This window comes from Telopea speciosissima, chromosome 2 (genome assembly GCF_018873765.1).
Source record: "Telopea speciosissima isolate NSW1024214 ecotype Mountain lineage chromosome 2, Tspe_v1, whole genome shotgun sequence".
NCBI lineage: Eukaryota > Viridiplantae > Streptophyta > Magnoliopsida > Proteales > Proteaceae > Telopea > Telopea speciosissima.
The window spans coordinates 1231531-1246974 of record NC_057917.1 but is presented as its reverse complement, the minus strand read 5'-3'; the positions used below and the strand labels follow the sequence as shown (position 1 = coordinate 1246974).

At 40.4% G+C, this 15444-nt stretch overlaps 1 protein-coding gene across 4 annotated transcripts in view; it reads right to left on the bottom strand.

The window, feature by feature from the left end:
* Window positions 1-1546: 1546 nt before the first annotated feature.
* Window positions 1547-15444, bottom strand: part of LOC122651494 (protein PLASTID TRANSCRIPTIONALLY ACTIVE 16, chloroplastic) — a 33967-nt gene continuing 20069 nt past the window's right edge. The window contains exons 1-5 of one of the 4 annotated variants that reach the window (XR_006331466.1): window positions 11020-11496; window positions 10456-10917; window positions 10296-10364; window positions 9568-10217; window positions 1547-1564 (exon numbers count right to left, since the gene is read on the bottom strand). Coding sequence is in view for 3 of the 4 variants with exons in the window: in XM_043844901.1 (XP_043700836.1) it covers window positions 9621-10217; window positions 10296-10364; window positions 10456-10917; window positions 11020-11424 (1533 nt within the window). In the remaining variant the exon portion in view is untranslated. Of the gene's footprint in view, window positions 1565-9489; window positions 10218-10295; window positions 10365-10455; window positions 10918-11019; window positions 11497-15444 lie in introns of those variants that run through there. The other 3 variants (XM_043844901.1, XM_043844900.1, XM_043844899.1) reach the window with 3 other exon arrangements.

Genomic DNA, 15444 nt, shown 5'->3' with positions numbered 1-15444 from the left:
GAGAGAGAGAGAGAGAGAGAATTTGGGTATAGATAGAATTCTTGAGAGCTTCTCTACTGGTAAAATTATTCAACCCATTCTTTGAAGATCTGTGTTGTGACTTCTAGAAACATCACAAACTTTTGTGATACAAATAGCTAGCCTAATAATAATAATTAATAAATAAATAAATAAATAATATTATTATTAGTACAAATAATAAGCATCATCTAAAACCATTTTAGGAAACCAGTACTGTCATAAGAGGAGGTCACTTTCCAGATATGAAACAATGGATATACTTGCAGGCTTCCAAAAGCCACACTCTTACATTGTGAGAAGTATCTACTCTTAAAAAACTTATTTTCATTCATTGAACTGCTCTACAATGTAGATGTATAAATTGATACAAAACCTGATTCCTATACATATTAGGACTCTTATCTCATGAAGCATAGTTGTAAGGTACATAGGATATAGAAATCATGTATGGAGAGTCTCCCTTCCCCTATAGTCGGTTGATAAATGTTAATGGTAATAATATTCCCTAATTCATTCATAATCCCAAAGGGATATATATACAAAATACACGTTGAGATTCTAGTTCTCTTAAACTAGGTAACCCAATATTGGGTGATACAAGAAATATGGAATTGCTAAGAATGGATGATCTCAACAGCCGATCAATATTGAGATGCTATAGATAGCACAAATCATATCACATGTAAATCACATGTGATAATAGACCGAGAAAGAAGGTGAATCGTCTCCAGTGTTCTTTCTCTCAATACACCCCCTTAAGGTGGAGAAACGGGTAACCGAATCTTCAGCTTGTCTCTTAGACTTTCAAATCTTGAGTGTGCCAGTGGTTTGGTCAGTGTGTCAGCTAGCTGATCATGAGTAGAGATGAACTGGATCTGTAACTGCTTCTTGGCCACACGATCATGGACAAAGTGGAAGTCAACTTCAACATGCTTTTTACGGCCATGAAATACTGGGTTAGCTGATAGAGACGTGGTCCCTAGATTATCACATCAGAGAATAGGTGTGCCAGATAAAGGATAACCGAGTTCAATAAGGAGTGATTCCAGCCAAACTAGCTCTACCGACGCATCGGCCAGTGCCTTATACTCCGCCTCAGTGGAAGAACAGGCAACAGTACGCTGCTTGCGAGATACCCAAGAGATAAGATTTGGGCCAAGAAAAATAGCGAAACCCCTTGTAGACTTACGGTTAGACCCATCATCGGCCCAGTCAGCAGCAGTAAAGGCTTGCAGGGAGTGAGATGGAGAGCGCTCAATAAGCAAGCCAGCCGATTGGGTGCTTTTTGAATACTGAAAAATGCATTTGGCAAGTTGCCAATGCTCCTCCGTTGGGGAATGCATGAATTGACATGCACAATTGATTGCAAAAGAGATGTTTGGATGAGTGAGGGTTACATACTGCAGGGCACCCACAACCTAACGACACTATGATGGATCAGATAGTAGGGCACCCCCTGAATCAGAGAACTTGGTAGTGGTAGCCATTACTTAATTTAGAATGTAGGTTGAGAGAGAGAGAGAGAGAGAGAGAGAGAGAGAGAAAATGCTTTATTCACTTAGGCTCGGGTCAGGTTCTCGTATGCCTGCAAGCCATCCACACGAAATCCACTGAGAGAGAGAGAGAGAGAGAGATGAATGCTTTATTCACTTAAGCTCGGGTCAGGTTCTCGTATGCCTGCAAGCTATCCACACGAAATCCACTCCTCTGGATGGCTGGGCGTATGAGGAGGGGATTCCATGTGCATGGCTTGCTGGCATACGAGAAGAGAACCTGATCCAGCTTCTATTCACTCATCTGGGCTTCTCCCAAATTTGTGGTTTTAATCCAAGCGACTTTAGACTTGGTGGAGCTTTCGACTGCTACTTTCACTTCAAAGAATGTTATCTACCTTCATCACTCCTTGGATCTTTTCAGCTTTCCGTGGATAGAATTCTTGAGAGCTACACTGCTGGTAAAATTATCCAACCCATTCTTGGCAACTACAAGGTGATTTAGATCTCTCTTGTTCTTTGAGCTGAGAGAATAACCCATCTTGCTGCTTGCATACCTCTTGTTTACTTCGCGCTCTTTCATTCCTTGATTCTACCACCTTGTTAGTTATTTAGTAATCTTTAGTTATTTAGTAATCTTAGTGTCCAGAAATGGTAAAGCTGTTTACATTGTCAATACAAACACACAAGACCCATGAAAAGATCTACTGTAAATTATAAATAGGAAGCTATATATACGGATGTAAATAGGAAGCTATATATACGGATGTACCAGTGTTTTATATGGTATTGAACTAGGAAATAGAGATCAGGAGAGCGAAGAAATTGAATTTTTAAACCCCAAGGGGGGTTGCTCAGTTGGAAAGGACCAACACCTCACAAACAAGAGGTCATGAGTTCAATTCTCCTTGGGCCTAACTATAAGGAAAAAAAAAAACTGAACTTGAATTTTAACAATCATAAGAATTCCCTTGTTTAAATACTGATCAAAGACAAAGTCATTTAATCTAGACCATTGTGTGCACTTTGTAAAACAATCAGAATTATGTAGATCTTGCTTCAGAATTAATGTCATATTTGTTCAACACAAATTACAAGGAAACACCAGGAAGCATGTTATTTAACCAGCGTCAAAGTCCATTCTTTGGGAACCATGATTTGGGTACATCACTCTTCACTTTGAAGAGCATTCTGATTGTTACATGATCCTTGTCTGTTTCACTTAGAATACATTACCTAAATTAAAGGGTAGGGAATCTAATTACCTGATTGACAATTATAATTATTGATTGTGGATACATTCCTTGCTATGATTCCATAGTATGGGATGTAAAACAATCAATGGGTTTTCCTACTAAGATTCTACTAACTTCGCTATGAATTTCTTTTACATGTTGGATGTAGGCCCTCACTAGCTTAGTTATATTGGATGATCTTTGTTTCAGGAAATAATTCCATCCACTAATAGAATATCCTTTAAGCCAGTAGAAATTACTTTAATTTTGTTTTCCTATTAGGTATATTCACTTGCCCATGGGCTTTCAACTCTAGAAATCAAGTCAATGAACATGTAATTCTTTTGAAGTCCAATTTAAATTGTGTTTCTAGTCAAATTTATATGGGTCAGGTTCAAAACTTGTTGTCAAGATCAGCTAGCATGCCATCTCCATGATACCTCGTTCATCCTTTAGCTATGGGAATATTTCATGCTAGAATCACATATTTGGTTTCCTTGTATAGTTTTATCACATATTCCTTACCTTGTATAACCTCTAGAGTTTCCATCCTAGAAGGAACTCATGTATCTTATACCAAGTCTATATATGAGGACCCTCTACATGGTAGAGGTAAGTGAGATTTCTTGGAATACTTTCTCAAAGTTAACGTGATATCAAGAGCTACTTTCTCCACCGAGCTCCCTCTTTCCTAATTGTTTTTTAGCTCCACCGAGCTACCCCTATGGCTGATTACCTCTCCCACAGCAGCCGCACCGTGGGCTTCTCCCTTGGGAGCTGCCACTCCTACCACTGTGGGCTCCACTTCCACCTTTGTTGCTGCGCATCATTTTCTTTCCTTCAAGCTTTTCAGTAAAAATTACATTTTCTAGAAGACACAGATGGTCCCTTATCTGCAGGGCCAAAACCTTTTTGGATTTAACCATGGAAGCCCTCCATGCCCCACTGAGCCCTTTTCTGCCCGTGCATGGGTGCAACAAGATTCTTCCATTCTCAATCTTCTAATTGCATCTCTCTTTGATGATGCCCTTCCTTGTTGGAAAATCCACAAGTAAGGAATTGTGGGATGCCCTACAGATTGCATATGGCTCCGCTTCCACCACAAGATTCTCTCCACATGGCTCTCTAAGATTTAACTCTGAAAGCTGATGAGTCCATCACACAATTCCTACAACGCGCCAAGACAATCTCTAATGAACTTGCAGCCTCCAGCCTCTTGCAACTGCCAATTCTAATATTCACATATTCAAAGCACTTCGCTCTGACTTCAAGCCTTTGGTTCCGACATTTCTTGCTTGTTTGGATCCAATACACTATATTGAACTGCACAACCTCCTCTTAAGTCATGAGTTTTTGAACAATAAGTCACTGAACAAACTGAAACTCCAGAAACCATTTGCAGCCGCATCACCCTCTGCGAATGATGCCTAGACCACTCCCTCTCCTCCCCCAGCCAGTCCTCAACTTCCCTCCTCTAGCCATGGATGCCGTGGTCGTGGGCGTAGGGGGTGTGGCCGTGGCGGACGCTTCTCTAATCAAGGCTGCCTCTTCTATACAATCTGCCATCGAACCAATTACTTGGTTGCCACTTGCTTTTATCAAAACCCAACCACCCCTTCACCTACACCACTGCCAACACCCATCCGCCTACCTCAGTCATCCCTACCCTACCCTCCATCCCACTTTCAACTGGCTTCAACCACCCCGTACACCTACCCTCACATGCCCTACACTTGGTATCCCGATACTAGCGCTTCACATCATGTCACCTAGTCTACAATCTCTAGTATCCTTTGACACCTACACAGGACTGAATCAGTTACAAGTTGGGAATAGGAAAGGCCTTTTTATCTCTCACATTGGTAATTCCTCCATTTCTTCTCCCCCCAATTCTTTTCTCTTATCTAACATCTTGCATGTCCCTTCCCTTACCAAACCCTTGTTATCTGTTTAGCAATTTGCCAAGGATAATAATGTTTTCTTTGAATTTTATGCCAACCATTTCTTTGTCAAGGATCAGCGGTCCAAGAATATTCTCCTGAGCGGTTCGAGTAAAGATGGTCTCTACACCTTGTCCGTCCACCCTCCACCGTCTACCAATATTGCTAAATAGACTTCCATCGATGGGTGACATCATCGCCTCAGGCCTCTCGGCCACCCTCATGCTCAAGTTCTTCGTTTCATGTTACATTCCAATAAGTTACTTTGTAATTCTTCTCGGTCTAGTAATTTATGTACCGCCAGTCAGCTTGGCAAGGCTTGTGGCTCACCTTGAAAGTATCCTCTTCTTGTAGCCTCTCTCCTTTGGACTTGATATTTAGTGACGTTTGGGGGCCTTCCTCTACTATTTTTTCTGATGGGCATTGTTACTTCATTATTTTCGTAGATGATTGTATCATACTTATTTGGTTTTATCCTCTCCTTAAAATAATCTGATGTTTTTGATACTTGAAGTTCCAAGCGCTCGTCGAACGACAATTTTCTAGGAAGATTAAGTCCATTCAAACTGGTTGGGGCGGCGAGTACCGCACCCTGCCTCGTTTCTTTGCTTCTCTTGGCAATCAACATTGACTGTCTAGCCCCCATACTTATGAACAACATGGATCGGTTAAACGCCGTCATCGACATATCGTCGAAACCGGCTTCACCCTGCTTGCTCATTGTGTGGTTCCCCAACATTACTGAGACTATGCCTATGACACTGCCGTCTTCCTCATCAATAGAATGCAGTGTTGGCATTCTATTTCAAGACACATTATAACGATCTCAACCCTTGCTTGAGTGAGAAGCTGCTTTAATCATCTTCTCCACTAAGCATCCTAGAGGTTCTCCAGATCAACTGTGCTTTCTGGTGTTCAAGTCTAACCAAAATTAAAATGCCAATTGTGAACTTCCACAAATCTAGTGATACCACATTGAACCTCTGTCTCAAAAAATCAAATACATTCTACATAAATATGACCTCTGCTAGCTTGGAACAAGGCCCTCCAATCACTTCTTCGACAAGAACCCCATCACCATTGTTAAAATACAAAGACAACAACCATCTTCCATTCCAATCACCTTATGTTCTTGTTAGATCAAGAAAATAGAAACACCAAACTCCAATCCAAACTTGTATTAAAGCTATAAATTTCCATTTTAAACTAGGTACTAACCCTTGTCACATAACCCTACTTTGGTGCCAAATGATCTGCGGAGAAGCATGATCAGTGAGTTGATGCCGACGGCAATACCAAAAGAGGATCTGTCTTTCCTTGCAAGTTCTGAGAGATTTGCTAATGGCCTGAAAGATGGGTTCAAACAACATTGCTCTATTGGTTTACTCTTGAGTCTTGACCTTATAAGGTCCTACAGTTACTTTTCCACCAAAGAAGCCAATATAGTAGTGCCAGGAATATATATATATATATATTTTTATTTTGGGGAGGGGAAGGAGTAGTAATAATATTATCAGAAGGATCAGTTACTTTTCCAAACATCACAAGACACCTATTCTGCCGCGTGGGCAGATGATGTGTCCACTCTGGCCGCTGGATAGAGAGGATATGGTCTAGATTAGCCATGTGTCAAATTTCAGAGTCCAATTTAGTCAAATACTTCCCGTGTATTGGCATGCATCTCGTGTATGTCCATGCATGTGTACCAATATTCTAGCCATTATTGTGCATTCTCTCAACTCTGAGCAGGAGCAGATGATTTAGATAGGAAAACTCAAGAAAATGGACGGCTCAGATCTGTCTTGTGACTTCTAGAAACACCACAAACATTTGTGACACCAATAAGTAGCCTAATAATAATTTGTTTTAATTTGTTTTTTAAAAATTATTATTGAATAGCCAACATCTAAAGCCATTTTGGGAAACCAGTGTCATAAGAGGTCAGTTTCCAAATATGAAACTATTCATATACACAGGCTTCCAAAGTCGAGCCACCTTCCTACAATTGTGAGAAGCAACTAAAAGAATTAAGCATTCCCAACTTCCAGAGTTGGTTGGTTGTCCAAACCTTTTCACTATAAATAAGTCTGTTTTGTGTGTGTGTGTGTTTGTCTTTTTTTTGGTGGGGGGGGGGGGGGGGGAGTTCTTTATAAGTAGGTCATGGTTGACTCATATAAAGTACCACCCAGCAATTGGAGATTACCGGGGCACTATAGGATGGTTGCACAATTTATGTATACCACACCTTAAAATCTCAATTTAAGGCAAGATCCCCAGAAAATGTTTTCTAGGTGTGGAGATATTAGTGGTCTAAGAGTAAGATCTAGAGCAACTGCAATTAATAATGTCAGTCCAAAGAGGAACAAAAAATGATACCTCAGCAATGGAATACTCAGCAGTTGCATACATGTGAAAGAAAAAAAGAGAGTAATGCAGAAGAAAAACCATGGCTACACTGATAGCCAATGTCATTAGAACACCACAATATTCAGTTTTGATTATACTCAAATCAACCACCATTGCATGCTGGTAATCCCCTTTGTGTCCTTTAAACTCCCTGGATACTAAACCTAGAAATGCCCATACTAAAAATCCCAAAGACATTGGTATTGAGTCAACATATGGATGAGTCTAGTAGTTTCTCACCTTATCCTGTTTGTGTTGTCCTTGTGATCAGCAACCGGCTGAGGTCTAAGACCATGAGTTCTTGGCTGGGGGATTTCGCTAAGTTGAAATTTAAACTCTATTATTACATGCCGTGGACATCACTATGTATGAAACATCCATCTCCTGAAGTGAAGGCTGATTTGAACTATTTCTGATTTCCTTTGTTAGATACTTGCAAATTCTGTTGCAGTTGCACCTCTAAGCATCTTGTTGAATGTATGAATACCCATATACTCACACTGACATGTGTACGCGCAGAAAATTATGTTGCAGTTACACACACACACACAAAAACACTTTGGTCATTGGAATTGAGACATAATAGAACAGATTGTCTCCTAACTTGCATTTCTTGAATTCTAGGTGTTTCTAGATCATGGTGTCCTTGCATCATTGGTAAATTATCATCTTGGTGTCCTTTAGAGCTGTTTAAGACCACCACTAACAATATATAGATAGGAATCAAAATTTTGAGCATTCCTTAATCATTATTTGACTTTGATGAGCTCATAAAGTATTGGGAATATATTATCAGAGTGGAATTAAAATATGGGTGATTGTTAAGCTGGTCAAGATTTTAATACCCTCGAGTATGCAGTCCAATTTGATCTTGATTCTACTTGTCTTGAAGATGGTGGGCAGAATCAAAAGAGACAATAAATAGCATTTGTTCTAAGTTAACCAAAAAAAATTGCGAACTGTAACATCTGGAACAATAGTTCATCACCTGCTGGACAATGTTGAGATTTGCTTCTTTAAATTTCATCAGTACTGGTTTAATGAGCTTGGGAGGTCTAGCAAAGTTCATGTAACACCAAAAGCATGTCAATGATGTTCCTGAGCTGACTAACAAATTTTGCATTCCATCTGAATCCCAAAACCTTAACTTTTTCTTTCCTCATTTATCTTTGTATTTGACTCCACTCTGTAGGTATCTTTCTGCAACAACCGATTTTGAGCATCCCTTTATCATTATTTGATTTTGATGAGCTCATAAAGTATTGGGAACATATTATCAGAATGAAATAAAATGTGGGTAATTGTGAAGCTGGTCAAGATGTTAATGTCCTTGAGTATGCAGTACAAATTTGATCTTCATTTTACTTGTCTTGAAGATGGGCAGAATTAAAAGAGCCAATAAATAGCATTTGTTTAAGTGAACCAAAAAAAAATTGCAGGTATTTGAGGATCTGTAACATCTGGAACAATAGTTCACCACCTGCCGGACAATGTTGAGAGTATTCTTCTTTTCATTTCATCAGTGCTGGTTTAATGAGCTTGGGAGGTCTAGCAAAGTTCATCTAACACAAAGAATGTCAATGATGTTCCTGAGCTGGCTAACAAATTTTGCATTCCATCCGAATTCCAAAACCTTACTTTTTCTTTCCGCATTTATCTGTGTATTTGACTCCACTTCGTAGGTATCTTTCTGCAACAACCAATTTGCAACTTTTAGTTAACTTGCAGTTAGAAAATGTGTGGATGCGCAAGACAAATTTCCCTTGCTCATGTTGAACCGGAAGGGACTTAAGGATTGCACATTTGAGATGGAATGCTTAAGCAGTTAAGAGAAAGTCTGTGGCGACCCTGTTATGATGATTGAAGAGAAGCCGAGTCAAATTGCATTCTCCTAATCAAACCCACCCGATCATGTTGAGTTTCTACCAAGAAATCTACTGAAGGGATTCCTGTGGGAATTGGGAAAACCTGCTCTCACCCCTAGTATTCTAATAATACGGGAATTACGGAAGAAGATACAATCCATAATACTAAAATCCTTGACGAAAACAAATGATTCTTTAGTTTCATACGGTATCACTGATTTATACTTATATATGCACAGATAGAATTGTAGATCTTCGACTCTTTTGAATTGAAAATTTAGTATGAAATAGCATAAGCAGGGATGGATTAGCTAGCCATTCTAGCTGGGATTGAGGCACCAGACGATTTTAGTCATTAATATCTAGTCCCTGTTGTGTTTGGCAGCTTCTTGAGCCTGATAATTCTGCTGCCAACCTCAACTATTATATGGTCCTGAAGTTGAGAGTAATGGTTTGAGTTCTTTCCCACTATCATCTGCAAAATATATAACTATTCCGATGATTAATTTTTAATAATCAAAGAGAATCAGATTGTATTCATTGTGACTGAGTTATGATGCCTTTCCATGGTACTGAATTTCTATTTCTCACAGGAGGGGGGGGGGGGGAGAGAGAGAGAGAGAGAGAGAGAGAGAGAGAGAGGGGGAGGGAGGAAAAATCTCAATCATCCATGTAGATGGTCTCTTGCTGAAACAGCCCACCAAAGACCTTCCTCACCTCCGGCTTCGTTTCGGCCGTTGTCTCAACCTTGGGTTTTAATGTGGGTGGTGGTTTAGAGGTTCTTTGTTTGAGGACCGCCTTCTGAGAAGGCAAGGTCCGAGCTTTGGCCTGTCCCCTAATGGTGGCGATTTGCACTTTCGGCTTCTGCTCAGTTTCATCCTCATCAGGCTTCTTCTGAATGGTCGAGGAGATCTGGGAACTCAGCTTTTGCCAGGACAACCCAGAACCAATATCCTTTGCCGTTTTCAAAAGGGTCTCCACAGAAGTACCTGCAACCTCTGCTTTCTGTCGTGCTTCTTCCGCAAGCCTTGCCGCAATTGCTTCCTGCTTCGACAACTTTTCCACTTCATCTTCCAGCTTCTTCGCAGCCTCAGCTGCTTCTCGTGCCCTTTCACTCGCCAATACTGCATCTTCCTCTGCCTTGGCCTTTGCCAGCGCTTCTGCATACGCCTTCCTTCTTCCATCCTCTGGGATCGCACTCAACAGCTCATCTATGGGCTTCCGTGGCGCTGACGGATCCGTAGAAACTTGAACCACCTGAAAATTAATCTCAATTAGCTTAACCAGCCCAATGCTGGAAACTGGAGATCGAATCAATGCGTCCCAAACACTCACCTTATTTTCCGCCATGGCCGTATTGGATAATACATCGGCTATGAGCGATGCTATCTGCGACTTTGCTACCTACTGGACCAAATATTACTGTATTAGGAAGCGAAGATGCCGAAACATTTACAAGCAAACACCATTACGAATTCTAAATTTATTACATTACTTTGAGGTCGTTGGTGCCGGAGATCCCTTCGGGTGAGACGACGACATTGTAGGAACTCTCAGGGGAGAAATCCTCTGTGAGGCTAGTCTTGATGAGGGTATAGGCGACGTCCGTCTGAACCACCTCCTCCAAGAACTCCGCCACCGTCAATGGCTGCGATTGGGGGGAGAAGAGGTTGCCGAAGAAGGACGAGATGCCGTCAAGAACGTTGTAAGTGGACGACGGCCCTGATATCGATCTACCATCGTATACTATGGCCACATGGCCAACTCCTGCCAACTGGGCTCCACGTATGACCTGCAAGGCGTCGGACGTCGTCACCTCCTTCGCCGGCCCGTTCTCTGTTGGTCCGATCGTCACCACCACTTTGCTGGCGTTGCCTATCGCCTTGGCGATGATTTCTGCGTCTTCGAAGGTGGATTGGACGGCGTTTAACCGCCTTGATTCTTGTGGAGATATGATCTGTAGTCGCAATTTGAGATTGCAAGTTTCATTTCATTCATGGTGTACTAAAGAAAGATTAATAAGAAATTGAGATAGCAGTAACAGAACAATTCTAGTAACCTGGTACTGTGAAGCAAGACGAGCTAAGTCTTGGGCAGCAGCGAGCTCCGGCACGCCGGCCCTAACAGTGAAGCCTTGGCGGAGGAGGGTTTGGGCGATACGAACACCGGCTTGACCTGTCGCACCTGCAACGTAGACAGTACCAGGATCCTTTCGTCCCCTGTTAACAAAAGAGAGAGCCGTAGCTGGCTGAGTAACCACTGGCACCAGAGACTTGACATCGGGGATCTTTTCCAGATTGAGAAGATGGAGTAAGTCTCCGAGCTTTCTACTGGGGGCTCCTCCTTCTCCTCCTGTTTGGGCCTCCGCAAGTATAGTGAATTTAGGGTTCTTAAGACCGACCCTCAACCTGGAACGAGGTGTAGTACTGAGAATAAATGAATTGGAGGTGAGGGTAGGAGCCATGACTCATGAGACCGAGGGAGAGAGAAGCGGTGTTAGTTGCTCATCCAAGTCTCTCTGGGCGTGACAGGGGAGAGAGAGTATTTTTTTTTCTGCAATTTTTTGTTTGGTTGGGATAATCTGGATCACTGGATGGGGAGATTCGAGCCATTAGCCAATGGGAATTATACATGTCATTGGCAATTATCTGGAACAGAGAATCGGAGACCAGACACTAGAAACTTGGAATGAAATTAGGATATATCTGTTAAATGAATTTGTGTTAAAAATGACATTCCCATTCACAATTCACCTTATCCGTTTTTTCTTGGTGGTTTGGTGCTTGGAACTTCTGTCTGGTTTCTAATCAAGCCTCAACCCTGTTAGATGTGAAATGAGGTGAAATAGAATCATCATTTATAGAGTAAATGATAGTGTGTGTGAGCGATGTCAAGGTTTAAAATTCCAGATTTTGATTTCATTTCGATAGTTGACGAAAGGGTCGGCGTTCTCTGTGTGGGAAGTGTGGCCCTTGTGTGTGCGGTGGCCAATGAGAGCACACACGTTGACATCATGGGTGTGGTGGGATTTCTACTTTTCATGGGGTGTGTGGTGGTCATTTTGCTCCCCTCTGTGTTTGGCTGTGGGCGATATATTCCTAGAGAGAACTCTCTCAGCTGAAATTAGGATTTAAACACTCCGAATTGGGATACAGATGGGAATGATCAAGATCGGTGAGGAATTGATAAGAATGGATTCCAGTTCGACCAATTCCCTTTCAAAACACAAAGGTTAGGGCATATTTGGGGTTCCGACTGTCCAGAATTGGGATATGCCTCTATTGATTTGACCCCGATTTTAAGACCTTGGTCGAAATTGAAATATTTTGACGATATTTTGAGTCATTTCTAAATTTCGATCAATTTTGACATTGCAATAATGGTAGTCATTTCATTCCTATTTTGTATGAAGTATGACTTCAAATAGAGTTGATTTGAGGATAAGGATACATGTAGTCGATCCTATTTAGTTAGGATAAGGTTGAGTAGTTGTTGTTGTTGTTCGTTTCTATTTTGTTCAAAACTATAATATTTTACACAATTTGTATCATTACGACAAATTTCAAGTCATGACTCATGACGACTGTAACCATGAAAGTGAGAGTACAAATAGCAAATACTTAATATCGAAAATCAAATTCCTTCTTTTTTTTTGTAATGCAACTTTTCTTCTTTTTGTTTAATAAATTCAATTTGAAAATATAAAAATTGTATGTTTTTATATATTTTTTGTTGAGTAATTTTTTTTGGGGCAAGAGATCACTGTCTGTATTGCCTACATTAGCGTAGAAACCAATGAAAGCACGTGCAAGAGTATTACCATACATGTGATTTTTGATTTCATGGGATGCAAGAGCCATCAGGTAATGTTCTTTTTCCCAAATTTTTTTTTTTACTTAAAATGTAATAAAATTACGAATAAAAAAGTTTCAATTCATATTTTCCTCTTCCATATGTTTTATTTACCTAATATCAATTTCAATTCATATATTTCTCATTTCCCTATGTTTTATTTATCAATATCAAATTATATTCTTACTTCAAATATAAACCCAACAAAGTTAAGATAATCACATGTGGAGAAAAAAGATATTTCGGGTGTGTAGCCCATGAGGTGAAATGATTGCCCCACTCCTCATGAAAGACGAAAATCCTATTCCTATTGATGCTTGTGCACGTGCTTCCATTGATCCCACGTTGGACAGATCTATGGATCGGGCTCCTCTCCTGTGAGCCCCATGCCCAGGGAATGTCCTTTGAGGCATCCAACGGAGATGAGTTGTTGAGCGCACCGCGGCACGGGGATGTGTGCCTGTGTGGCCCAGCGCCGTTCGATGCCTCAGTGGGCCCTTTGCTCTGAAGCCCATCTCCTCACGTTGCTGGAATTCAATTAAATCTCAGCTCTCAAGGGTAAAATCCATTTTGCTATGTTCCCTCTCGAGCTCTCATCCTACGCAGAGGCAATACTTCCCCGTATGTAGTATTTTCATTCGACCCCTTCGCTTCTATCATTCTTTTTGTGTCTCTGTCAAAATCTGAGCCACCTTTTTCATTTCAGTTTTTCTCTTCCGTATGGTCTTATGAGTGCTCGAATCTCCTCGGAACCTGTACTCTTCTGTCTGATTATCGTTTTCTACCTGGTTCTCTCGTCTTCCTCGATCCCGCGCTCGCTTTTAAGGTAATTGTTTCATCTTTTCTAAGTAAATTGCTAATGTCGAGAAAATTACTACTTAGGTTTGTTAGTGAGATTCGGCGTCTGTTTTTCGTTGCTATCATACATTCTTAATGTTTGTTGAATTTGGATTACTTATTCTTCACAACTGGAAATTTGCAGACACTTCGTAATGCTGGAATTTTATTTATTTTTGGTCAATGTTGAAACACAAAGTAATTGCAATATACACAAATTGTGGACGCACATGACACTGAATTGATTGTTACACCAACTGAACTCACTGAACCGTAAAGGGGCTGCTGGGGCAAGATAAGGACTGGGTTCTTGTAGTGCAGGAGGGAGACAAAGGATAGAAACTCTCCTACAAGGATTAAAAGAAGAAGCAGGAACACTAGAGAAGAGATGTGAATTGAAATTTCAAGAATCAAGATCTTTTACGATGGTCATATTGTTAGAAACGCAATCAGCACACACCAAACCCAGCTTAATAGGGGAGGGGCCTATCCTTGTCAAAACAGAGAGAAAAAAGACTGATTATAGAGAGGTTAGCTACACAGAGAGACTATCTTATAAATTATGTTATCCCAATTCTCATAAAATTCTGAAAAATGTGATCCCTGAAAAATCAAGCAAATAGAAAACCACAAGGAAGAGTAGATCAGTCACTTGCTAGATCCACTATCCTCCTTGATAGGTATCTAGGAATCCTAATGTTTGTGTCTTTGTAAACAGACTACCATACCACAAAGGATTGCAAGTTCCATAAACCCTTGGCATCTAGGAATGAGTGTTGCTAACATCACTGACTTTGACTAGATATCATTTGAAACATGGTTTGATGGATCAATATTAGATAGGTAGGAAGTAATCTCCACAGCTGGTTAGGACTAATCACTGGTATTGAAATGTTTGTTATTGTTGAGTTGTGCCATGAAATATCTTTTGGTCTTTATGATTACAAGTTATGTGCTTACTTCTTACTGCAGGCCAATTTAAGAAATGCATAGTTGGAAGGTGCACTTGATACAGGCAACACATCCTTGAGAGGATACATCATAACTGGAGCAGGTATGTCAGAGAACACTATTTTTTTTTTTTTTTTATGTATTAAAAAAATTATTTTTGGTGTGCCTGAGCAATTTATCATGTTAAAAAGCTCGTATTGATTTGCTTATTGATTTTTAAAGAAGAACGATTTCTTAAAGATAGCTGACTCCATTTAGTTGGGATAAGGCTGAGTAGTTGTAATGATTTCTTAAAGATCAGTCAAGGATCAATTTGTGTAGGGTGCTCAGATCCAACCTGCAATTGCAAAGAAATATGGTCCTTTGAGAATCGGTAGACTGTATCTTATATGAACTGTCCGAGATTGGAAGCAGCTTCCTGTTGGCTGTGTCGAAGTATCCTAGTGCAATGTTTCTGTATCACACCCGATTAAGTCTAACTTAGTATTCTAGTTGTTTTTGCATTGTTAATCTGATCCAAGCATTGATTTTTGAGTTATTGGCTTATTATATACTTGCGAGTTAAGATGCTTTGATTAGAAATTTCATATCTTGAATCTTGATAGAGATGGAGGTGGTCGATGCAAACTTTCTCCCAGTGGACTGGAAGAAGGTATGTAGCCAGAAGGAAGTGGGTGATCTGGGCCTTCATCATGTATGGACTATGAACAAAGCTTTTATGTTTAAGTAGCTATGGCACTTGGGAACGAACCTGAGGTTTATATAGGGTTAAAAGACTAGAGACTTGGGAAGTAGTGAAACTAATATCATCTTGGAGGAAGTATTGGAAAGGAATTTCTCAACT